Below are 26635 nucleotides of genomic sequence, written 5' to 3' on the forward strand. Positions count from 1 at the left end.
TTAGGTCAAAGTATGAGAATTAGATCCAATTCCATTTAATAGCTCGCTGAATGCCAATTCAGATACATCTCACAAGCAGACCATTTACAATCAGGAACATTAATCATAAAAGGTAACCAAACTATATTTCAATTCTCCCTTTATTTAACCCTAGAGTTGCAACATTTGAGTGCTGATTAGATTAAGTGTGATTCTAATCTGTTACAGCTAAAGTAAACTAGCAAGTCTAGTAAGTTTTAAAATCATCAATATCTAAACAGCCACGGTCATGGAATCTCCATATACAAGTTATAAATGTTACCATGCAAGGAGTCTCCTCCTCGAAGAAACCGTTCCTTTTTTTCTCTCAGGTATTCTATAATCTTGTCAATTTCCTCGATGGTAAGGTATCTTCCATCAGCAAGCAGATTCAACAGTGGCTGGATGCTGGGGGGATTCCCGCGTTCTTCCAGACCCCCTTGGGTAGGTTCACGTTCACGCATGATTACTTCATCTGCCATTTTAGCTGCCTTTCTTGCAACCTCTTCTCGTTCTTTTTCACGTGTTTCCGTCTTGTACCGCTCATAATTACGGGCAACCAAGATCATTGCATCAGCCATTGGCATGTTACGATGCTCTGGATATGAAATGCAAAAAAAAAATCAATGCAGACATCTTTATGGTGCTTCAACTAAAATGACTTTAGTCTCGCAGAATTAGGTACTAAGGTTAATTTTGCCAACCTACATACCGCAGTGAGCAAAAGTAATTCTAAGCTTATACTGTAAACTGAAAACTTCAATTTCAACAGCAGTGTGCCTAGTAAAATTCATCTCAATCACTCACACCCATTTTGTGTTAGTTAGTTTATTACAATCAATTTCTGAAACATTCCACATTCTTAATCCAGATGGTGATCATTGGACATCAAGGGAAGCCATTCTTAGTGTTTGCAACACAATGGTTCAAGTTACTTGGGTTCCTTAATGTGTAACACTCATCAACCTCGCAAGGAGAAATTGCTGCCAATGGGGAGCAAGAATGACTTTCACTTTTCAGCCAGCTGCTACAGACAAAAAAAAGCAGACAATACAAAATACTCCAGTCTGGTTTTACATGGCACGTTTCCCAAATATTTATTTAATAAACATTATTTATTAATAAATATAAATAAATATATTCCCAAATATTGTTTCTATTGACAATAGGTCTCAAAGGAGAGGCTGTCTCTCTAGATCCAAAATTGAATCTTGGTTCTCTTCTGTTGACCATCTGATTCCAAAAATAAATGCATCTTCAAGAAACATGAAAGCTTAGAAAGCATTGAAGGGCATCATCCAAAATTATGACCTTAAATTATGAGACTTTGTTCAATGCAATTTTGTAATGTCAGGATTATGCACTCAAGCCCTAATTTTTTTGCAAGGTACAAAACCTTGTGGTCAACTAATTACCAACTGAATCCAGCAACAGTGGCATACTAGAACTCCAAATTGACACTGCCATCTTCAAGTGAGACCTATCTTCTTGGATAGGGGCAACTGAAGGAATAAATACTTCCAGCTGGAAAGGCCAACAGTAACCCTGAAGTCCACAAAGTTGCTACTGCCACCTGGAATAGGATCTTGGGTGCACTGCCAGAACCTCCCAGTTGTATCAAAGAAAGACTCATGGCACTTCACCTACAGCTCAGTTAACACCCTGAACGTTGAATCTGATTAAGTTAAAGACGAGTTCTATTCTGACCCTGAAGTCTTCGCTGCCATCCCAAAAGACCATCCTTCTGGGCAACTTTATAAAGTCAGGGCTGGCTATAACTCAGTTGCCGAGGGCAGAGCCACTGGAAAGGACGATGTGGGAAAGTCAATACAAATGGCTTCCCCCGCTGACAACGGGCACATAGCATGGCCTCATTATACATACTCTCTTCTGCCACATACAAATACAAAACAACAGATCAATTCATTGGTAGCTCCTGAATTAAGAATTGTGACCTGAACAATGACAAAGTGATTTCTGTATCAGTAAATTCATATAAAAGACTTGATGTGGACAGATTATAAACTTGTCTGGTACTGAAGAACATCCAGCTAGCACCAAAGCATTGCAAGGGCCAAAAATCAAAGGTGACAATCAATGTCTCAGCCCTAAAAGCAGCTCACCAAAGAGAAGTGCAGCTCTTGGCTAATCTAGAAAATCTTCACACATCCAACTCAATTCCAACTGTCGGCTGTACTAGACTCTGGTGCACAGACAATTAGGCTTGAGCACTGTAGTCACCAGGGCTAGTATGATGAAATCATTGCCAAACCATGAGGCCTAAAACAAAAATGAGCACTGTTCATTGCCTGGCAGAACAACTGAACGTCACAAGTCAAGAAGGCAGCATTCCCAACAGTTCAAAGTCTGAAAAATAAAGAACATGTGGTGCAAAGAGAAAACCTGAGATTCCCAACAGACTGACCACCAAGACCAAAGCCAAAGGAGGAAAATCACCTTGTCTCACTTCTAAACTAAATAGCCTGAGTCTGTATTCCTCAGAGTTTAGAAGAATGAGGGGATGACCTTATTCAAACGCAAGGGGTAGATGGTGAGATGTTTTGACCAGGGGAGTCTCGAACAAGGGGACAAAATAGCTACAAGAGTATTATTTAAAATTAGTTTATTTAAAATTAAAACTAGTTTATTTAAAATTAAAGTACATAAAAATTTCTTCACAAAGGATGGTGAGTCGCTGGACTGGATAAATGTGACAGATCAAGGAATAGTGGGCTAAGAGAAAATGGCACAGAAAAGGAGCTTAGGTTAGTGTAGATCAGCCATGATCATATTGAATGGCAAGGCAGGTTGAAGGGCCTAATGGTCTACTCCTGCTTCTATTTTTGTGTTGTGTAAAGGATGACAATTCCACACATCGACGCTGAAATGAACATTTTTAACAACTCAACTGTGAATCCAGTGCCAGTTAATAGTCTCCAAGCTAGCCACCAATACCTTGTGGTGGAATCCATGGATGAACTACCATTGGTGGGAGAGCTAGAACAAGTAATTAAGGAAATAAAAAACACCATTGGGATTGCAAGCTTTATTATCCAAGTTGAGGTTTTCAAAGCTGGTGGGGTTTTAGCTAACAAAGACTCCCTGGGCTGATCTTGCAAGCAAATGCAACCATTGTCCTGCAAAGCTGGAAACAATTAAGGGCAAATAAGATCCCATGAGATCAGGATGTAAATTGTTATTGGCTGGAGTTAGTGACAGATGATAATTGACTGATTTGTATTGATGTTCACTGGATTATGCCCACAGAAAAATGGGAAATGTTATTTTGAAAGTGTATAATTGCTCTTCCAAAGGTATTGCTTTTCAGTGTGATATTGGGCTGCCCACATTCTCTACCTGGACTGCTGAGCTTCTTTATATCATTCTCCCATTCGATCACTTGGTTAATAAAGTCACAGCTTAGTACACGAAGCTCGTCAGTCTCTGTATTTAGCTTAAGTTTTAGCAATACACAGCCTCAAAAGAAATCCCCCCCCTCCAACAATTTGGTGCTGTGGGCAGGACGATGTCACTGGCTTTAGGTGGCAGGATGCGGCTCTTAAGTGGGAGTATGTTTTTGTATTGACCACCCCAATTACAGGAGTGCATGTGAGGCCGTCAGGGTTGTAAACTGACTCACCAAAATCAACAAGAGAAGTTGTGGAATAGTGTTAATGCAGAGTAAACCATGCCCAAAAAAGTGTGTTCAGGGTGTGGATGTGGATGGATACATGCTACTTCTGTGCACAGTGGACCTAGAGAGGCACATGGTAGGGAAGACACGAGGAGTTGGGGCACCCAATACGAAGAGTTGAGTGCAAAAATGAACCTGGATCGCTTTGCCAGCAGAGCCAGAGAGGGCCACCTCCTGGGGGGAGGAGGGAGAGAGAGAGAGAGAGAGAGAGAGAGAGAGAGAGAGAGAGAGAGAGAGAGAGAGAGAGAGGGAGAGGGAGAGAGAGAGAGAGAGAGAGAGGGGGGGGGGAAGGAAGGAGAGAGAGAGGGGGGGGAAGGAAGGAGAGAGAGAGGGGGGGAAGGAAGGAGAGAGAGAGGGGGGGGAAGGAAGGAGAGAGAGAGGGGGGGGAAGGAAGGAGAGAGAGAGGGGGGGGAAGGAAGGAGAGAGAGAGGGGGGGGAAGGAAGGAGAGAGAGAGGGGGGGGAAGGAAGGAGAGAGAGGGGGGGGGGAAGGAAGGAGAGAGGGGGGGGGGAAGGAAGGAGAGAGAGAGAGAGGGGGGGAAAGGAAGGAGAGGGGGGGGGGGAAGGAAGGAGAGAGAGGGGGGGGGTGGGGGGAAGGAGGAGGGAGGACGAAGCACATTGGCACTATAGGTCCTCACAGAGAGAGGGAGGTTAGCACTAAGGGGTGATTAGAAGACCAAAATAGTGAGTGCGCTGGAGGTCTCAGGGGGTAAAATTACTGAGAATCCAGGATGGAAGTCAAAGCATTTTTTTAAAAAAAAGAGAAAGACAAACAGGCTATGAGGATCCATGACAGCCTGTGACACAGAATGCAGGTTAGAAGGATCTGCGCACCCTTGTGTGGATGCCTGAAAATTGCAGGTGAATTGTAAAATTGGCAGAAGACAGGTTAGTATTTTTAGTGGGATTAATGCAGACACTTCAAAATCAAATGGGGTCTTGAAATTCCTTAAATCTGACAATGACCATGGCCATCAACCATTCTAAAAAAGAGGACAAGAGTTCGACAGATATTTGGGCGCTGCTATTTTTGGAGCAAGAATTTGTGTCTGCATTAGAGTGGGAAGGCGGCTGGGCTTTGCATTTGGGAAGTAAGGAGAGTTAGATTGTGAAATGAACACAATAGTCTTAATTAAGCAGGAATGGTTGAGAATTGGGATATTTAAAAGTGATGATAAATCTTGCTTTGGATTAATCTTAAATGAAAAGTTAAAGTTTAGTATTAGGTTCAGAAATAGTGGAGTTTTGACATTGTCCATTTGAGGAAACGTACTCCACTCCTTTTTTTGAAAGAAGTCGAGTTAACCCATTCTGCACCACACAGAATTATCTTTGTGTTTTAAGGTTTTGCAGTAACTTTAAGGCATTTGAGATTTCATTTTCATTCATTCATTAATAAAGTCACATCTTAGAATCAGTACATGGAGCTCGTGAGCCTCTGTGTTAAGCTTAAGTTGTAGGAATATACAGCCTTAAAAGCAATCCGTCAACAGTTGCCATCACCATACCCTCAAACTGCACAAAGATGTGGAGAACGTATCAGCAACAAAAATAGAGAAGTTCCAAATTCAATCTGCAATGAATTTGCCTCACCCTCCCCATTTAATGGGGGAGTTGTTAAACAAATTTTAGTGACCTTCTTGCTTCTTGAAACAAGTTTCACAAGCATGCTGGCAAAACTGCAAAATCAACTTCGATGGACTGGATACTGCTCGGATGGCCTAAAAGCACCTCCCCTTCCAAGTTCTATTTTCTCAACTCTCAAATGAACAATGTTTCAGGGGAGGCTAAAGGAAGCTCCTCAAAAGACATTCTGAAGTTATCTTTGCAGCACATTAATATACATTAATGATTGCTACAAATTTTAAATCTTTTGGAATGGCAACAACCAGTCCATCAAGATGTTTGAGTCCCACCATCTTATGGAACAAGCATAGTAGTAGAGAAAGAAAGAAAAATGGAGCAAATTCTGCACTCTGGATTGCCTTATCTTAAGAGCATTGCTTTCATCTGCATTGCACTTGCAAATCACCAAAAAATGTTGCATCATCTTAGTCCAAAGTGTTACGCTAGGCTTTCCACCTTTTCTGCTAGACTGATAGCTGACAAATTCAATTGCGTTTAATTAGCAGTCCCACGTGCCCAAAGACCCATGGGTTGAGAATTGGCCCAGTCGTCACAAGACCACTTGCGGAATGAATTTACAACAAGAATGGCAGATAGCTCTGTCGGCAAGAATATAAAGTACTTATATGCAGACAAGCCCTGAATAAGATCAGTGGTTGCTTATTCAGAGAAGTGACTAATCCCACCTTGTGTCAGTTTCTTAAACACTATGTTCTCTGCCATAGCCACAGGAACCAAAGATATACAACATATTATGTTAACGATGGATTAGAAGGAAACAGCTTTTTATTGGAGAAAGGGGCGGGGGGACGACAAAAAGTTGCACTATGATTGGTGGACTATGTATACAAGTTAATTAGAAAGTTGCTCGTTTCTCATTTGCTGTGAAGTAGGGAAAGGGTTAATGGATTTTGTATCTAGAATGTGTCACAAACACAGCCCTTCCTCATAAGTGATCTTCTCAAGCTTATACTGCTCCTGGCATTAATATAAGTTATTTGTTCATGTATGATGTTCTTTAACTCTCATTTTTATAAGGATAGATAGTTTAATGTGGCTGTTATTTTGTGGACTTTGCAAATCTTACCTATTAGTGTTAGTTGGACATTGTTACACAGATAGTAGTTTATGATACCAGCTTTTGACAGCTGCTGATGGCAGATTATAATACCAGTGTTTAACAGGAAGAGACCTACTGGGACAGCCACGATCACCCAAGTAACTTCAAAGACAAGGATGCTGGTACTGCTACAGAAGGGTTTTGAATCGTGGCCGGATTAAAGACTGTGTCATGACTGCAGAACTGTAATTCCTGATTAAATCTGGGGCTGAATCCCAACCAAGGAGGAAGACCTGGAGATCTGGCAAGAATTGGAACTTTGAATTGTGATTACTGCTTGAGCTCAATGTATAAATGCCCACTTGTGTTTGTTCTATGAGAAGTTTGGTAGTCCTGGTTGGAACCAGTTTCTCCCATAACTCTGGAATAAACACCAGAGTTTTGAAATAAAAGCCATTGTACTTTGACTCACTAACAGCCTGAGGTATTATTTTACCTACAACAGCTGTAATGAACTATAACTGCAAATCATCTGAATGAATTGGCAGAACATTTAGCAATGCATCTCATTGTACGTGTCGTCGTACATAAATAATAGCACTCAAAAGTTTCTAGCTTTAAGTGCCGTAGTCCTGATTGTATCCAAATCGATGACACGCCCATGGCAGGAACCCATAATACTGAGGAGATGCCATCCCCAAAATGGGGGGTAGCCAATGACTTCTAATTAAAAACAATTGAATTTGTCAACTGTCAGTTAAGTGCAAAAGGTGGGAAGAATAGCAAACCACTTTAGAATAAAAAGATGCAATATTTTCACAACATCTTTTGGTGATTTACAGGCACAGTGCAGCTGAAAACAAAAAGCAAATACACAGCTCGAAACTAAGTAACTTAAAAGAACAAACTTACCCTGTGGAGTTCCGAACAGGATATTAACAGTACATGATCTATGTATTTCATGTTGCTGAGTAATAACGATGGCAAATGCTGTGCCTCCCCTGCTGACATCTTCAAGGGCTTGGGTGAGCGATACTTCAGTATTTAGGAATATCAAATCAACCACCATACCAAGATCACGAACCTTTCGGCCAACAGATTCTGCATATTCCCTAATTAGGTACAAAAAATCTACAAGTCAAAACTTATAAATGATTATGGAATTAAAACCAAAACTTACGTGCTCCGATATTCTCATTACACAATACACGAACAGTAAAAAAACAAATACGCAGAAACAAAGTACCAAAAAGGTACAAAGATAATTAAATCCACAATACTGCTGCAACTTCCATTGAGCAATGATCCATTGAACAAGGGCCACGACCTCCTTCCAGTGTCTTGAATTGGTAGCAGTTTGGATTTGGTAGATTAAGGAAAATACACTACAGGAAATTGGACACAACTATTCTGGAAAACAGTAACATGGAACTGAAGAGATTGCAATGGAAGCAAGATTGAACAGAAATGATTTCCAGCTACAGAACATATTCTCCACGTTCTCAGAAATGTCAGCAACAGGACTTCAGGAAGTGTAGAGGAGAACATGCCCCTGTCTATATCAGGATGAAGTAGAAATGGTTGAGAACTTCAGGTTTCTAACAAACTGTCCTGGTACTCCCTCCAACACTACAGTTAGGAAAGTCCACCAATGCCTCTACTTTCTCAGAAGATGAAGGAAATTTGGCACATCAACTACAGTTCTCACCAACCTTTACAGATGCACCATAGAAAGCATTCTTTCTGGTTGCATCATAGCTTGGTATGGCTCCCCATCCATAAATATCCCCATCCTCAATGATGCAGGAACCCAGCATTAGTGCAAAAGATGAGGCTGAAATATTTGCATCAATGATCAGGCATCTATCCCAAGTGGAGGCCACCCTGGCGGCCTCTGGAGGACCCCAGCATGACAGATGCCAGTATTCAGCAAATATGATTTGACTGACAACAATAAACAGCTGAAGGCACTGAATACTGCAAAGGCAATGGACCCCAATAATATTTTCTAGAATTCATACAAGGGATGTGGAGATCACTGGTTGGGCCAGCATTTGTTACCTATCCCTAATTGCTCTTGGAGTGACTGGCTTGCTAAGCCAGTTAAGAGTCAACCACATTACTGTGGACCTGGAGTCACATAGGCCAGGCATCCCTAAAAGGACATTACTGAAATAGATGGCTTTTTAAACAACAACTGACAACAGTTTCGTGGACTTTTAATTCCAGATTTTTTATTAAATTCAAATTTCACCACTTGCCATGGCTGGATTCGATCCAGAACCTGTTGAGCACCTAGCCAAGATGTTCCAAGTACAGTTACAGCACTGGCATTTACCCGATGTGAAATCACAAGAAGTTGGTATGCAGGTGCAGCAGGTAATTAAGAAGGCAAATGGAAATTTGTCTTTCATTGCTAAAAGGATGAAGTTTAAAAACAGTGACGTTATATTGCAACTGTATAAAGGTGCTGTTGAGGCCACACCTGGACTACTGTGTAGTTTTGGTCTCCTTATTTGACAAAGGATATACTGGCACTTAGCGGGTACAGAGAAGATTCAATAGGTTGATTCCTGAGTTGAGGGTTGGCTTATGAGGAGAGACTGAGTTGACTGAACTATACTCACTGGAATTTAAAAGTATGAGGGATGATCTCAGAGAAAGATACAAGATAGTGAAGGAAATAAATAGATATTAGTGACGTTGTTTCCATTGGCAGGTGAAACAAGAACTAGGGGCATGGCCCACAATAAAGAAATCATGGGTTATGGTGTGCAGGTGGATAAGTGAAGCTGAGCCCAAAAATAATCAGCCGTGATCTTATTAAATGGCAGAGAAGGCTCGAAGAGCCAGATGGCCCACTCTTTCTTCTGTTATAACTGCCCAGGCACCGTGCACAAAAAGCTGGACAAATCCAACCTGCCAATTACCGGCAAATCAATCAGCAGCAAATTGATGGAAAGGGCCATTAACAATGTTATCAAGTGACACTTAATTAGTAACAACCTGCCCAATGACCCTCAGTTTTAATTCTGCCAGGGCCACTCAGCTCCTGAGTTTATTATGGCCTTGGTTCAAACATGAAAACAGCTGAATTCCAGGGGTGAAATAAGCGTGACTGCCTTGAATCAAAGCAGCATTTGACAGTGTGACAATAAGGTACCCTAGCAAAACGAGGGGAGAGCCTCCGCTGTGGGAGTCACATTTTGCATAAAGGAAGATGGTTTGCTTGTTGGAGGTCAGTGAGCTCAGTTCAAGTACATCACTGCAGATGTTCCCCAGGGTACTTTTAGGTCCAACCATCTTCAGCTGCTTTGTCAATGACCTTCTCTCCAACACAGGGTCAGAAGTGGGGATGTTCACTGATGATTCCACAATGTTCAGCAACGTTCTTGATTCATCAGATACTGAAGCAGTCCACACCCAAATGCAGAAAGACCTGGACAATATCTAGACTTAGGCTGACAAGTGGCAAATAACATTCATGCCACAAAACTGCCAGGCAGTGACCATCTCCAAAATGATGGTAACCATCGCCCCATGACATTCTATGGTGAAACCCCACTATCAATACCGAGGGTATCAGACAAGAAACAGAACTGGACTAGCTATATAAATACTGTGCCTACTACTGCATGACATGGAGATGTCAGCGTTGGACTGGAGTAAACACAGTAAGAAGTCCCGAAAGCTAGTGGCATTTGCTACGAAATAAACTTTTCCTACTACTGCAGGTCAGAGGCTCAGAATCCTGTGACATGTAACTCACTTCCTTTCTCCCCAAACCCCGTGCACCAACTACAAGGCACAGGTCACGGGTCTGATGGAAGTCTCTATTTCTCTCATAAAAGCCAATAACTAGGGAGCAGAGATTCAAAGTAATTGGTAGATATGATGATGTTTTTTTGGGGGGGGGGGGGGGGGGGCGGCGGCGGCGGCTCAAACTCACTTCAGAAAGGGTTGAAACAAAAGTTGAAATCAAAGTAGGCGCATCTCAAAACATTACCTGGATTCCATATCGCTCTTTGTAGGGTCTTGCTGTGTGCACAAAGTGACTGTTGCATTTTCCACACTACAGCAGCGAGCCCACTTCAAACAAATTAGCCACTTGAGGCACCAAGGACATCTAAGACGGTATATAAAGATGAGTGTTTTTGCAAACTCACTTTTGCTGTTTGTTCACTACAATAACAGAACAATCCACAGGTCTTTCAGCATCATAACGTCTCTGGATTTCATCATAATACTGCCGATACAGTTCTTCTCTTCGGCGCTCTCTTCTCATTGGATCTTTTGGGATTTGGGGGGTGGGGAGATGGAGGCAGTAAAATCAATTAAATTATAAGTTCATCTGATATACCCTACTCATTATCACTTGGCTAAGTGAAACAATAGCATATTGGAAATATAAAATTTTCCCAAAGATATCTAGGTACCAGCAACCAACGAAACCTTACAAATGCTGTTAATTCCAAGTTTGAAGACAATATTTGACTTCCACGTTTAGTTCTCGTGCTTTTCAGTACAAAGAAATTAGGCTCGAGAGCTCTAACCCTCTCATCCCACTCAAAAAAGACCAACTATAATACTTTTAGCATTACCGTTTGGTGCTTACAGTTTAATTATTTTGCAGCTGAATCTGGATCAAAATTTAATGCAACAAATTTATGTTACCTTTCAAAAACAGTGATCTAACATTGCAGGCACAATAACATTGACTGAAACAAGCAGACAGCCAAAGAATCTTTTTTTTTGATCTTTAGACAGGTTTTGAATTTACCTAGCTGTCAGGCAAAACGTGGACATACACCAGGACATGAGTGAGCATTCACTAACACACGCCTAAAAATGAAAACATCAGAAAAGTAACCAGCTGCAGATGTGGGAGCACTTATCATATGCTGCTTTAGCTGTTTGGCATACAAGCAGTCTGCATTGTATCTCCACTAGGCTTATACCTCATTTTTAGGTGTATGTGGCACGCCCCCCACCCCCCAACCAATCCACTGTAGCAGGACTGATCGCCCAACTCGGAAGACTGAGGTATATGGCCAGGCTATGAAGTTGCAGATTGTGGTGGATTACAATTATGCTGCTGACCAATAGCACTCAATGGATGCATTATTTGAGTGGCTAGATCCATTTGAGGTTTACTCCATTGGAATGGTACAAAGATGATAGAGCATATGGGACATAGTCATAGCACAAAAGTCACATGCCAAGTTGTTGTTCGATCAGCTCTCTCAATATGACACATCCCAGATGTTAAGGTATAATTTGACTTGGATGTACAATTGTGGTTTCCACTCCCTAGGCCAATGCTGGGTAATTCACCCAGTTTCATTTCTTATTGACATGGTAGTGATTTGGTACAATTGAGAGCCATTTCTTTGTGCATTAACAGACATCTACAGAGTCTGTAGTCACATGTAGGCCAGACCAGGTAAGGACAGAATTCCTTTCCTAAAAGGACATTAATGCATTTGCTGATTTTTTTTAAACCACGAACAACGGTTCAATAATCATTACTGGGAATAATTTTAAATTCCAGATTTATTAATTTTAATACTACCATTTACCACGAATCAAGACACCAGAACCTTAAGCCTAGGGCTCTGGATTACTAGGCCAGTGACATTACTGCTGTCCCACTGCGTTTAAACACCATTGCCTTAGACCTGGGGTATCCCAATTATGGCCATAAATTTTCAAGAAACTTACTGATGCTCGTGACAAATGAGGATTGAAGTAAAGTCTTTCAACAAAGGGTTGTCTAACCAGCAGCACATTATTAATACATGATTCCAACTGCAACTGAGATAAGGAATACACGTTTTGCTGCAAAAGCTGGAGAAACAAGTGCACACTCAAACTCAGCCAGCTCATTTCACTGAACAATCACCTTTTTTGAATAACTAGGTTCAGGGTACATTCCTGAGGAAGGCGTGTGGCTTGTTAAATTAGCTACTGGAATATTTAAAATATTACTGCCCAAAGTTTTTTTCACATGGAACAGACTGCTTCAGACAAGAAGCAATGTGAAGTAATAGTAGGCAATATCCAAAGATTCCTCTCAAGTGCCTTTTCACAAGAAACCTATTACAGAAATGCAGATAGAGCATCACCGATTATAATGACACTCAGCATTGCTGACCTCAACCAATATTTAACATTGAAAAATACTAAAATCCAACAATTGAGTAATTCTGAATGTGGAGAATGAAAATAGAAACATTTAAAATTATGGTACAAATATAAAATTATAATGTAAAACTTCTATCTCTAAAGCATTTGTCAGGCCACAATAAAGACAAGCTCCACCTGCTTACTTCAGCATAGACACCTGTTTATTACTTACCATCAACTTCACGAGGAGCCCTGGAATCCCAAGGTTCCCGGAATCTGTCCATATATGGTTCCTCTTTCCTTCGCAAAACATCATCGTAGCGATAATATCTATCGTAAACTTCTTCCCGTCTGCAATGCAAAGGGTTAAATCATAAGAAATAGACTATATTCAAAAGCACAATTTAGAAACCAATAGTGAAATGTTTTTAGTTTGATTTGAAATCTTTGAACCTTACGGTAAATACCTAACACCTCACTTTAAGAGCCCACTGAACAGGATTACAAAAAAATGCCACATTACATATTTGGCACATTCAGTATACACAAATGAGTGTTCCCAAACATCTTATAGACATTGTTTCAGTTTAAAAAGAAATAGCTGAGAGACTTTTCCCTGGACTAATGAGGTTGTATTCTCAAATAGTTGCCTGAAAAAGAATCAACATCATCCCAGTGATAAAAGGCGACTGAAGCAAGACACCATAACCATAACAATCCCTGCTAATTGTCATAAAACCCAATCTGGTTCACTAATGCCACGTAGGGAAATAAGTCTACCACCCTGGTCTAGTTTACATGTGACACCAGACCCACAACAACGTGGTTGACTCTTTACTACCATGTGAAGTGGTTGAGCAAGCCTCTCAGTTCAAAAACAATTTGGGATGGGCATCAATGCTACCTGACCATCAATACCCACGTCTCATGAAGGAATAAAAGATCAGTGTCAGACCAGGACTAGACTGTACATGGTTTGACAATATAATGGAGGTTGAGCTTCAAAGTATGTCACTTTCCTCAACTATCAAGTACAACGAGCCCAGCAGCTGACATCTTAAGCCAAAAAAAGCATATCAAAACACCAGATTTGACTAAACAGGCTTTTCTTACATTACAACAGCAGCTACAATTCAAAAGTAGCTCATTGGCTCAGAAGCACTCTACATATTATTCTACCAAATATTTTCAGGCACAAATGAGGCCTGAGAATGGGGCTCATCTGCTAACATCATTAAGTAGAGAATGTGAAGTTCACCATTTGTAAACTAAAAATAAAAGCTGGGTGTCTCAAAAACACACGGGTTGAAATGACTCTAGCTTTTGTCTGCTGAGAAGCAAATTTAAATTGCAAGTTACAACATAAACATACTTTCCAGGATAAAGTGAGAAACCAAGGTGTTTTTCCTATCACCTTACCTGATGATGGTTAGATGGCAAAAAAAATCTAAAAGGCCAATGTGTCACCACACAGAACTGACACTAGTTTAGAATGCAAGGCGAGCAGAAAAGACCTAATGACATAGGAGCATTTGGCCCAAAGTCTGCTCTGCCATTCGAGATGACGACTGATCTGATATATCCTCAACTCCACTTTACTATTTGTTCCCATAAGCCTTAATTCCTTTACTGATTAAAAATCTCAGTCTTGAATATACTTAACGACCCAGCCACAGCTCTTCACTTCCAGATTCACTACCCTCCAAGGAGAAGAAATTCCTCCTCACCTCAGAATTAAATGGGTAACCCCTTAGTCTGAAATTATGCTCTCTGATTCTAGACTCTTCCACATGGAAACAATCTCTCAGCATCCACCCTGTCAAGCCCTGAGAATCCCACGTCTCAATGAGGTCACCTTTAATTCTTCTACACTCCTGAGTACAGGCTCAACCTATTATCCTCATAAGAAAATCAATCCATATCCAGGATCAACCTAGTGAATCTCCTCAGGACTAACTCCAATGCCAGTATATCTTCCTTTAGATAAAAAGCATCAACATACCTTCCCTGAAGGCAGAAAGTCATTGACTGCTAACAGACTCTCAATAATCAAAATCATTAAGTAAGGCACCTACATGTAACTCAATTTGTTTAACTAGTTCCAATTATCCACTTAATAGGGGACCATGTAGCTGTTATGGATGCTCGTTCCTGATATCAAGAAACTACAAAATAAGCTGCATACAAATACTAAAATGAAGGGAAAATACAGTTTGAAATATTAAATTTAAAGGCATTTAAAAAGGCTACTTGGAACATGATCAAAACAAAAAGAATCAAAGGTTCATGAATAATTAAGATAATTCACTTTATGTGTAAGAAAGATTAAACAATGTTATCTAACACAAATTTGACAATTTTCACAATAATTCGTCATTTGTCTTTCTCAAAGATGGATTTAAGAAAAAATCTGCACAGGAAGGTTTCCCCAATATTTGGCATGAATGGCAATTTCTTACATTCCACCCAGTCCTAAAAACAAATTTCAGAAAATTAGATAGGCCATCAGCGATTATGACATTCAGCATTTGTTGACCTCAAGTAATATTTAATATTGAAAAATACTGAAGTCCAACAGTCGAGTATAAATCTGAAATGTCAGACATACAATGAAATCCAACTTCATAAATACCACATCTCACACTGCAACTATACGGAGTACACAATTCTTCACTTTGTATCCTCCCACACACAATGCTGCACTCATCAAATTCCATCATTTAGATTTTGCTGTGTTATTTCACACTGTCACCCTACACCTGGATGTTCCCAGGAGACTCCCAATTTGAGAGAAAGCCAAGGGACAGGCAATTGTAGGCAGTGGTTATGAGACTCATACTGTTTTTCAGGATCCAATTAACAACATTACGTGAGGCCTTCCTATACCAGTTTTGTCCAAGTGTATCAAGGCAGACTGCTTAACTGTGAGAAGTGAGGAGCTACTTTTACCAAAACGGATTGCTCATACAGGGAGCCAAAAATAAGACCCGGGAATTGAGGTCTAGCAACATTAAGCGAGCAGTTATGTTTATTTATCATAAACAGTGGACATTAAGAGAGGACGTGCTGGAAATTTTGAACAGCATCAAGATAAGTCGCCGGGACCAGATGGGATGTATCCCAGGTTACTGTGGGAGGCGAGGGAAGCGATTGCAGAGCCTCTGACGATGATCTTTGCATCAGCGATGGAGGCAGGAGGGGTTCTGGAGGATTGCGGATGTGGTTTCTGTATTCAAGAAAGGGAATAGGGATAGCCCAGGAAATTACTGACCGGTGAGTCTAACCTCACTGGTTGGTAATTTGATGGAGAAGATCCTGAGGGACAGGATTTATGAACATTTAGAGAAGTTTAGTATGCTCAAAAGTAGTCAGCACGTCTTTGTCAAAGGCAAATTGCGCCTTACAAGCCTTGCTGTGTTCTTTGAAAATGTGATAGATGTGGTTTATATGGACTTCAGCAAGGCATTCAATAAGGTCCCACATGCAAGGCTTCTTGAGAAAGTGAGAGGGCATGGGATCCAGGGGACTGTTGCCTTGTGGATCCAGAACTGGCTTGCCTGCAAAAGGCAGAGAGTGGTTGTAGATGGGTCTTGTTCTGCATGGAGGTCGGTCAGCAGTGCAGTGCCCCAGGGATCTGTTCTGGGACCTTTGCTGTTTGTAATTTTCATAAATGACCTGGATGAGGAAGTGGAGGGATGGACTGGTAAGTTTGCCGACAACACGAAGGTTGGTGGTGCTGTGGATAGTTTGGAGGGATGTCAGAAGTTGCAGCATGACATCGATAAGATGCAAGACTGGGCGGAGTAGTGGCAGATGGACTTCAACCTGGATACATGTGTAGTGGTCCATTTTGGCAGGTCAAATGGGATGAAGGAGTATAATATCAAGGGTAAGACTTAACAGTGTAGAGGATCAGAAGGACTTTGGGGTCCGTGTCCATAGGACTTTTAAATCGGCCTCGCAGGTAGAGGATGTGGTTAAGAAGGCGTATGGTGTACTGGCCTTCATCGAGCGAGGGATTGAGTTTGAGTCGAGACACAATGCTGCAGCTTTATAAGACCCTAGTCAGTCCCCACCTGAAATACTGTGCTCAGTTCTGGTCGCCTCATTACAGGAGGGATGTAGAAGCTATTGAAAGGGTGCAGAGGAGATTTACAAGGATGTTGCCTGGATTGGGTGGCATGCCTTATGAGGATAGGTTGAGGGAGCTTGGTCTTTTCTCCTTGGAGAGACGAAGGATGAGGGGTGACCTGATGGAGGTGTATAAGATGTTGAGTGGTATAGATTGGGTGGATTCTCAGAGGTTTTTTTTCCCCAGGGCTGAAATGGTGGCTATGAGAGGACACAGGTTTAAGGTGCTGGGGAGTAGGTACAGAGGAGTTGTCAGGGGTAAGTTTTTCACTCAGAGGGTGGTGGGTAAGTGGAATTGGCTGCCGTCAGTGGTGGTGGAGGTAAATTTGACAGCGTCTTTTATGACTCTTCTGGATGAGTACATGGGACTTAATAGGATTGAGGGTTATAGGTAAGCCTAGTGGGTAGGGATATGATGGCACAACTTGTGGACTGAAGGGCATGTTCGTGCTGTAGTTTTTCTATGTTTTAAGTAGGTTTGCATCAACTGCCATGAAGTTACTTTGAAAATCCTCTAGTTGCCACACTGACACCTGTTTGGAAGCACTGAGGAGCAACTTAGCATAGGCAATGCACCTAGCCTGCACATTTTTGAATTGAGGGGAGAAACCAAAGCACCCAGAAGAAACACATGCAGACACTGGGAGACGTGCAAACTCCACAGAGACAGTGACCCAAGACAGGAATCGAACTCAGGTACTTGGCGCTGAGAGGCACCAGTGCCAACCACTGTGCTGCCCATCCCATGGTGGGTTCCAAGTCTTTCATTTTTTTCTAAACTGGGTCATTTAAGCTGGCACTGGAGAGATAATAAGTTTATTAAAGTTATTGCATAACTATTAAGCTCCATGACTTAACTGTTCAAAACCTTGGGAGTATTATTCCTAAGTCTTACTTAATAGAAAATAAGCATGGTAGGGCAGGGGCTGTATACGCTCAAGGCATACCTTTCATTGTATCCAATACATACGACAAGTTGGCTAAGATCAAGTGTAGTATCCACATGCTGCACTTGGTTGAAGTCATTAGGTCACATTTCAGCTTCACTTGAAGCAATTTTTAAAAGTGGCATCTTGAGTTTTTGGCTAAGAGGCAAATAAGATCAAGCCTTGGAGGAGGAGCTACACCTACTGCAATCAGCTTGGATCATGTAGATCAAGCCCAAGACATGTGGTGAGAGCCCTGTCTTGTCAGCTTGGATTAGGAATGTCTCAACTTGTTGGGACTCTGAACTGGCTTTAATTTGACTTGATTGGACTGGAATAAAGTTGAAAAAAAACACGAATCAAAAAGCTGTTACATACAGGAACTGGTGCCACCTACGATCCAGTGCAACCACATCTGCAGTTAAATGCCCACAGCTCGAAAAATTTCAGCTCAGTGTCAGCTGGAATCCAAGCTTCAGACACCGAAATGCATCAAGGAGGGGGGAGGTTACCTGAACCCTTTGTTCTAGAAGGCAGTCACATCCCTTGGCTCCATGGTCAAGGTCAGCAGTGCATGAGGTTAGTATGGGAGCCCAGAAGGTCAAATTAGAAGAACCTCAGCACTTTCAATTATCCAACTGATTCAATGTTCTTGCAGCTTGCGGATAAAGGCAGGCACTAGAGGAAAGATGAATAGGCTGACCATATCACCATGGTGCAGAGGGCCAGTCAAGTGAGAGAGTAATAAATGATATAGCTCCTGTAGGGGGACAGTATATTTAGAAGGATACATATTGTTCTCTGCAGGTAAGAATGAATGTCCCAAAAGCTGTTGCCTGCCCAGTACCTGACTCAAAGACATTTCCTTGGGGCTGGAGAGAAACTTAAGAATGACAGTGGAAAGATCAAGTTGCTGTGTTGCATGTGGGTACCAATGACATAGGCAAGAGGTTCTGCTGAGGGAGTGTTATGCAGGTAGGGCTAAGTTAAAAAACCAAACCACTGGATTACTATCTGAGCCAGCAGCAAGTCAGCATAGGGCAATTAAGATGAGTGTTGAATATATGGCTCAAAGACTGATGTAGGAGCTTGTGAGAAAAAGGTACTCGACAACTCACCTTATATTTACTGGAGTTCTATGAGGATGTGTCTAGGGCGGTCGATAGAGGAGAGCCGGTGGATGTGGTCTTTCTGGATTTTCAGAAGGCGTTTGACAAAGTGCCTCATAAGAGGTTATTGCAGAAGGTCAGGGGACTTGGAGTTGGGGGTAGGGTGTTAGCATGGATAGAGGATTGGTTGTCAAATAGGAGGCAGAGAGTGGGGGTCAATGGGTGCTATTCGGATTGGCGGATGGTGACTAGTGGAGTGCCCCAGGGGTCGGTGCTGGGGCCTCAGCTTTTTACCATTTATATAGATGATCTGGAGGAGGGAACCGAGTGTAGGGTGTCGAAATTTGCGGATGACACCAAGATTGGGGGAACGGCAAATTGTGCGGAGGGTGTGGAGAGTCTGCAGAAGGACCTAGATAGGCTGGGCGAATGGGCCAGGAAATGGCAAATGGAATTTAATGTTGGCAAGTGTGAGGTGGTCCACTTTGGTAGGAATAATGGTAGGAAGGACTATTACTTACGTGGCAAAAAACTGCAGCAGGCGACGGTGCAGAGGGACCTCGGGGTCCTTGTGCATGAGTCACAAAAACCCAGCTTGCAGGTGCAGCAGGTGGTCAGGAAGGCGAATGGGATGCTGGCCTTCATAGCGAAGGGGATTGAATATAAAAGTAGGGAGGTCTTGCTGCAGCTGTATAGGGCATTGGTGAGGCCGCAGCTGGAGTACTGTGTGCAGTTTTGGGCGCCGCACCTGCGCAAAGATATTTTGGCCTTGGAGGGAGTGCAGAGGAGGTTTACTAGGCTGATACCGGAGTTGAGGGGGTTGAGCTATGAGGAGAGGCTGAATAAACTGGGCTTGTACTCGTTGGAGTTCAGAAGAATGAGGGGAGATCTCATTGAGACGTATAAGATGATGAATGGGATGGATAGGATAGAGGTGGAGAGACTCTTCCCGCTCAAAAAAGACACTCACTAGGACTAGGGGGCACAGCCTCAAGATAAAGGGGGGGCGTTTTGGAACGGAGTTGAGGAGGAACTTCTTCACTCAAAGGGTGGTGAATCTCTGGAATTCTCTACCCGTTGAAGTGGTGGAGGCTGCCTCGCTAAATATTTTCAAGAAGCGGGTTGATGGGTTTTTGATAAGAGAGGGGATTAAGGGTTATGGGGAGAGGGCCGGAAAGTGGAACTGAGCCACGACAGATCAGCCATGATCTTATTGAATGGCGGGGCAGGCTCGAAGGGCCAGATGGCCTACTCCTGCTCCTATTTCTTATGTTCTTATATTTTCCCCTTCCACTTTAGGCAACTCCGTTTCACACCATTGTTATTGCCTCGTGAAATTCGTCATGTTATCCTCTTACCAAGAAGTCCTCAATTAATCATGCCTCACTACAGAGTGCCAGAATTAGGTTACATGCTTGGTTCCAGCATGCACTGCTTGAGTACTCTCCATGAACTCACCCCAACTACCTTTGCCAATTTGATTCATCCAATCTATATGAAGATTAATATCTGCACATAATGTTCCTTGGGAGATATCCGGAGAAAGCAATATGAGCAGGAAATTAAGCTATTGCAACAGATACTCCAACTAAATTAAAGGCTCCACAATATTCCTTAGTCACAGTTCTAACTCAATGGCATGTTAAATATTGAATTAAACCGTTCACAATCTTGGTGTCATATCCAACTCTCAAAATTAGCTTTCATTTCATCACCAAGACAACCAATCACGTCTAACTGGATAATAGCAGAGAGACACTGGAGGAAGATGGTGTGTTCAGCCATGCCAAAGGCTGCAGGCAGGCTAAGGAGGAATAGTTAACGTCACTGCCATACAACTATGAGGATGTGTTTAGGGCAGTGGATAGAGGAGGCTCGGTGGATGTGGTGTTTCTTGATTTTCAGAAGGCGTTTGTTAAGGTGCCTCACAAGAGGTTATTACAGAAGGATGGGGGCATGGAGTTGGGGGTAGGGTGTTAGCGTGGATAGAGGATTGGCTGTCAAATAGGAGGCAGAGAGTGGGGGTCAATGGGTGCTATTCAGATTGGCGGTTGGTGACTAGTGGAGTGCCCCAGGGGTCAGTGCTGGGGCCTCAACTATTTACCATTTATATAGATGATCTGGGAGAGGGAACCGAGTGCACGGCGTCGAAGTTTGCTGATGACACCAAGATTGGTGGAACGGCAAATTGTGTGGAGAGTCTGCAGAAGGATTTAGATAGGCTGGGCGAATGGGCCAGGAACTGGCAAATGGAATTTAATGTTGGCAAATGTGAGGTTGTCCACTTTGGTAGGAATAATGGTAGGAAGGACTATTACTTACATGGCGAAAAACTGCAGCATGCGACAGTGCAGAGGGACCTCGGGGTCCTTGTGCGTGAGTCGCAAAAACCCAGCCTACAGGTGCAACAGGTGGTCAGGAAGGCGAATGGGATGCTGGCCTTCATAGCGAGGGGGATTGAATATAAAAGTAGGAGGTCTTGCTGCAACCGTACAGGGCACTGGTGAGGCCACAGCTGGAGTACTGTGTGCAGTTTTGGTCGCCGCACTTACACAAGGATATTTTGGCCTTGGAGGGAGTGCAGAGGAGGTTTACTAGGCTGATTCCGGAGTTGAGGGGGTTGAACTATGAGGAGAGGCTGAATAAACTAGGCTTGTACTCGTTAGAGTTTAGAAGAATGAGGGGAGATCTCATTGAGACATATATGATGATGAATGGGATGGATAGGATAGAGGTGGAGAGGCTCTTCCCGCTCAGAAAGGACTGTAGGACTAGAGGGCACAGCCTCAAGATAAAGTGGGGGGGGGTTTAGAACAGAGTTGAGGAGGAACTTCTTCACTCAAAGGGTGGTGAATCTCTGGAATTCTCTGCCCGTTGAAGTGGTGGAGGCTGCCTCGCTAAATATATTTAAGACACGGGTTGATAGGTTTTTGATAGGCATGGGGATTAAGGGTTATGGGGAGAGGGTGGGAATGTGGAACTGAGACACAACAGGTCAGCCATGATCTTATTGAATGGCGGGGCAGGCTCGAGGGGCTAGATGGCCTACTCCTGCTCCTATTTCTTATGTTCTTAACTCCACTGCTACAGGATAAAAAGGGTCAGGTCATTTAACATGCTTCCTAATGTGGCAAATTTCTTCTCTCTCCATTGTAACAGCTAGATGATTCCCAGGTGAGACCCAAGCATTTCATATTCTTACAAGTACCTGACAAGTGACAACAGTAACATCTACCTCACTCAACTGTTCCACTGAATGTTTCCTACTATTAAACACTGGAAAAAACCAAAGTAATGCTTTTTCAGGCTCCACAATACTGTTCCTTAGTCCAACTCAATGGCATGTCAAATATTGAATTAAACTGTTCACCATCTTGGTGTCATACCTGATTCACAAATGAGCTTCTATTTCATCACCAAGACAATCAATTTCCACCTCCAACATTATTCAATACATCCCCACTTCAGCTCACCTGCCATTAAAACCCTCATCCATAATTGTTATTTCTAAAATCAACTTTGCCAACACATTCCTGACCTACCTCCCATTTTCTATTCTGCGCAAACTCAGCAAATTATAATTTTGCCATCCAAGTCTTATTCAAAGTCCTGTTCACTTAGCAGCCCTGAAGTTGCTGTCCAATGTTAGCACACGGTGAAACAACACCACCTTGCTTTAAAGTCCTTTTATACCATCACTTCTCCCCCTGTTGAACTTCCTTTTATTCAATCCACCAAGGCCTAACTCTGGCCTCTCGAGCATCCCCAATTTTAATCACTCCACCGTGAAACCTATGCTTGCAGTTGTCTCCGTCCTAAGCTCTGGAGTTTTTTCTCTAAATCCACACTGCTCTCTCTTTCTTTTAAAACATACCTCTGACCCAGCTTGCGGCCATTTGTCCAATTGCCTCCTGTGGTTTGGTATCAACAACTTCTGCTTTACAAGACATCTGTTATGCTATAGATGCTGGATAAAAATGTTGCAGTTGGAGGAGGAAAGACAAATGTACAAGTTACCAGTATCGCAGGGAGGAAGAGCAAAGAGATTGCAGCTTGATCTGGTAAAGCACAGCTAGGAGATGAAATAAAAATTTAAATTTCTTCAAACTTCCATTAATATTGAGTTCAGAAGGAATCAAAAGACAACACTGAACATCATCTTAGTACTGCCTGTACTTGTATAGAATCGAGTCACATGAAAACATAGTAAAATTATTACAGTGTAGCATGTCCTGAGATGAATGCTGAAGAACACACCAAAGCTTATCAAGATTTAGAAACAAAGCTTGGTAGGGATACAAAATTAACACTGCAAGAGACAAGATACTTGAGCATTGCCTCAAGCCCACAACTTGGCCTTTGGTAAAAGGAATCAAGTAACACTATCCTTAATTTTGATTGGAAAATCACATGACAACAAAAGACATGTTCTTAAATAAAAGTGATTTCTCCTGACAGTTGGTATGTTCCACATGGCAGTATAATGCAACTGATTAGCTACATAAAGCTACTTGGAAACCAGATTTGACCTTTCCCTAAAGTACTGACTCAACATTCAACTTCAAATCTGCCGTAAATCTCAGAAATCCTAATCAGCTGCTCTGAACTTGTGTCCACTCATTTTCATACTTCTCTCTGAAGTCCTTGAATGTTTTGCCAATCCACAAATTTGGATCCATGTTCAATTCTCTCTAATGCCATAAGTGAAACGAAGCACCAAACCACCTCAGGAGCTGGAGATTTTACAGATACTCACCATAATTCTCAGTACATTCCAATTATTCGTGTGTGTAAATGCATGACATGGCAATTCTGCGTGGTATATTGCGACGTAACTGAGCGACAGGAGATTGGCAGCTTCTCAAAACCAACACATTTCAAGCCACTTGAAACACCTGTCGTCATTTAGTCACAAAGGTAAATACCTCAATGGCCTAAATTCACGGGTAGAATTAAGACAGCAAAGTTGTTCCCTTTGTTGATTTCTCGATATAAAAGGGAATCATGTGACTTAACAATCTCAGTGGTTTTCTCCTGCGCTAAAATCTGTCACTAAGTTGCTGTCTGACATTTGAAATTTCAAACTAGATGTTATAGTTTTAGTTTCTGTCAAAAACAAAATGGAGCGCTTAAGACATACAATAATCAATGTTTCAAATTTAACATAATTAACAATGTAATTTAAATTACATACTTTGGTCGTTTGATTGTTGCAAATGTTCTTTTGAAAGGCAGGCAAAAAAATCCAAAATGAATAATTTTACCTGTAGGTTGGGTCCCTGGGGTCTCTAGCATCCCTGTACCTATCATACAGGGGATCCCTTGCATCTCGCTCATCTCTGGCAGGTCTAAGTGGAGAGCGTTCACGTCTTACATCACGTTCATCACCAAAGGCAAATGGATCTCTATGAAAAGCAAACAATTTAATGAGGTTATTTAGAAAAAAATGCCAGCTGCTATAACAATTGAAGCTAAATCTTAAAACTTCCAAAGTGCTAATGCACATACTTATAGACTACAAGTTTTCAATTTGAAGTCTAACAGCTAATACCACCAATGCAGAGTAAACTGATATATTGTTCATATATAAATTCAAGGGGCAAAAAAGTTGACGGAGTGGTGTAAAATATACCTACATGTACTCCCGAAGCAGCTAATAAAACAGGTTAGTGTGGTTTAGTGGAACATTTAGCTAACTGATACAAGCAGTTTTCACAACTTGGTATGTTTTGCTCTGTCTCCTTCCAAATCTCTACCACTAACAATGAAAACCTGCTAAGCATTTCTGGAATGCCACTACAGCCCACGTGAAGCAATTTATAACTATACCATTAAAGCTTGCTGGCTAGGGAAAAAACACCACTTTGGGATGGGAAATTTTCAGATTCTCAGCTGCACATAAATCATCAAACTCAATACATTTGATTATGATACATCTTAAATAGTATTTGAGAACTGTATAATTTAACACTAGAAAAAAAGGAGTGGTCTGAAGATAATTTGAGTTGAGAGTTTAACAATTGATGGCTGACAGTATGCATTTCGTAACAGATCACTATGCTGATGTCTGGTTTATATAATTAAAGAACCTGAATAAAATGCCATGGCTTTTAAGTTCATGGCTAGATCAGAGCATTAAACCCAGAAGATCTTTCCCATCCTCCAGTTTGATGTAAATCATTGCCATCATTGCATTTAGTTGACTGCTTCTTTTGATGCCCCCACCCACTCCACTGAATCATTTAGGATGGAATTGCAGCAAAGTCGTCTATATGCCCAAGATCCAGTTAAGCCATCAACAGCGCCGAAGATTCAGATTCTATGCCACACCCATTTTCCAGATATGGCACGAAAATGATTTTCTTAGGAGTTACTTTCTGATCACAACGTCCAAGCACTTCCAAATGGAATCTTGTGCTGTTACTTACCTTTTATTTACTATTTTATACAAAAGAAACAGTACAAATGGAAGAGGGAAAGAATTTGTACCTAAAGAAAAGTGATTTTCACCAAGAATGTGGCGGAGATCCACAAAAATCATGAACAAAGTGCTGCAAGAAACTCCAGTGATGGTATCTATTGACAAGCTGCTCCTTTCAAGTCATCATTCAGGAGGTTGCACATGCCATGTTGTTGATACCAGTATAAATCAAGCATTCTGGATACTGGTGTATATATATATATATATCATGACTAATGGAGCATGCAGGACAACACACCAGTGATTCTACAACTTTCATGTAGAGAACAGGTTTCAGCATTCCTAAACAAACCTACAGAATACAGTCTCCATGACTGAATTCTGATTCAGTTGATCTGAACTACTTTTGTTATGGCACGAGCCATAATACAGCCTTTTAAGTCCTCTTCATCGTGTGCTCCAGATGAAAGGAACAATGATAGGCTGCAGCAGCATATAGCAACAAGTTATTCTGGCAAAAGATAATCATTGCCAGTTCTAAATCAGTCTTCTGCTCCCTTGACCCAATTCCCCTCCAATACTTACCCTCATGAGGCAGAGCACAAAATTACAAGCATTTTAAGCCTCAACATGTAAAGAGAATGGACGCAACAGCAAACGAGATGCAAAGTGATGTGGAACAGAAACACGCTAAACTGGGACCCATGACACATGGTCAATGTCCCAAAGAATACTTGGAAAATTCATTGCAAGTTGCAATTCATTTCAAGATGCACCAATTTTTATTCATTTTGTATAAAAACTAAATTACATTGTTGACATACATACGCAATAACACTACACACTTTATTAAACGCTTTCAGAACGTACAACTGATTCTATACGCAAAAACAAAATCCTGAGAGGTATCTGTAAAATTTATATTTTAGAACTTACGTCACAGTCAAAGGCCAAACAGGCCAATTTTAGAACAGCATTATGTGGATTTTAACAAAAACGGCCGTCATCCCATCACCGTCTTGTCCTCGTGAAAAAAAATGCACAAGTTTCATTACCTTCTCGGAGGACTCGGTCTCCGTGTAGTTTTATTCGAATTTCTTCTTTCAGCTGCCATATTAACATCTGAAAAGAATCAACCAACCAATTTGTACAAAACAAAAACAGAAATATACTTAAGAATGCAAACATATTTGACAAGGCTGATTAACATAGAAGTTTATTAACAATAATGTTTTACTACATTAAGCATAATCACTTCTTTCAGACAAGCAACCACAAACTGGCATCTGAATTATGCTCATAACAATACAAATCTCGGTGGAAATGTTATATATAACAAGCTTGGAAAATTAAAAAAAAGGAAAGAATCCTCCAGTACAGCCAAAGTTAAAAATCAGATGATAAACTACTTATTGTACATCTTCACACATGGTTTGAATAAAAATTGACAGGAAGATATCCCAAGAACACAAAATTATACTTATTCTATGATCATTTTGAGTTGTACCAAACATATTAGTCAAACA

General features: G+C 41.6%; 1 protein-coding gene across 4 annotated transcripts in view; it reads right to left on the reverse strand.

The window, feature by feature from the left end:
• The window catches only part of LOC145353989 (nuclear receptor coactivator 5-like), a 47474-nt gene that overhangs the window by 4732 nt on the left and 16107 nt on the right, over window positions 1–26635 (reverse strand). For all 4 annotated transcript variants that reach the window (XM_080205052.1, XM_080205055.1, XM_080205054.1 and 1 more), the window contains 6 exons: window positions 26165–26231; window positions 23953–24093; window positions 12755–12873; window positions 10563–10686; window positions 7309–7508; window positions 302–616 (listed from right to left, as the gene is read on the reverse strand). In XM_080205052.1, coding sequence (XP_080061178.1) covers window positions 302–616; window positions 7309–7508; window positions 10563–10686; window positions 12755–12873; window positions 23953–24093; window positions 26165–26231 — 966 coding nt within the window. The remainder of the gene's footprint in view (window positions 1–301; window positions 617–7308; window positions 7509–10562; window positions 10687–12754; window positions 12874–23952; window positions 24094–26164; window positions 26232–26635) is intronic.

The sequence above is a fragment of the Carcharhinus amblyrhynchos genome, chromosome 16, assembly GCF_965287045.1.
Source record: "Carcharhinus amblyrhynchos chromosome 16, sCarAmb.v2.hapA, whole genome shotgun sequence".
In the NCBI taxonomy this organism is placed as follows: Eukaryota; Metazoa; Chordata; class Chondrichthyes; order Carcharhiniformes; family Carcharhinidae; genus Carcharhinus; species Carcharhinus amblyrhynchos.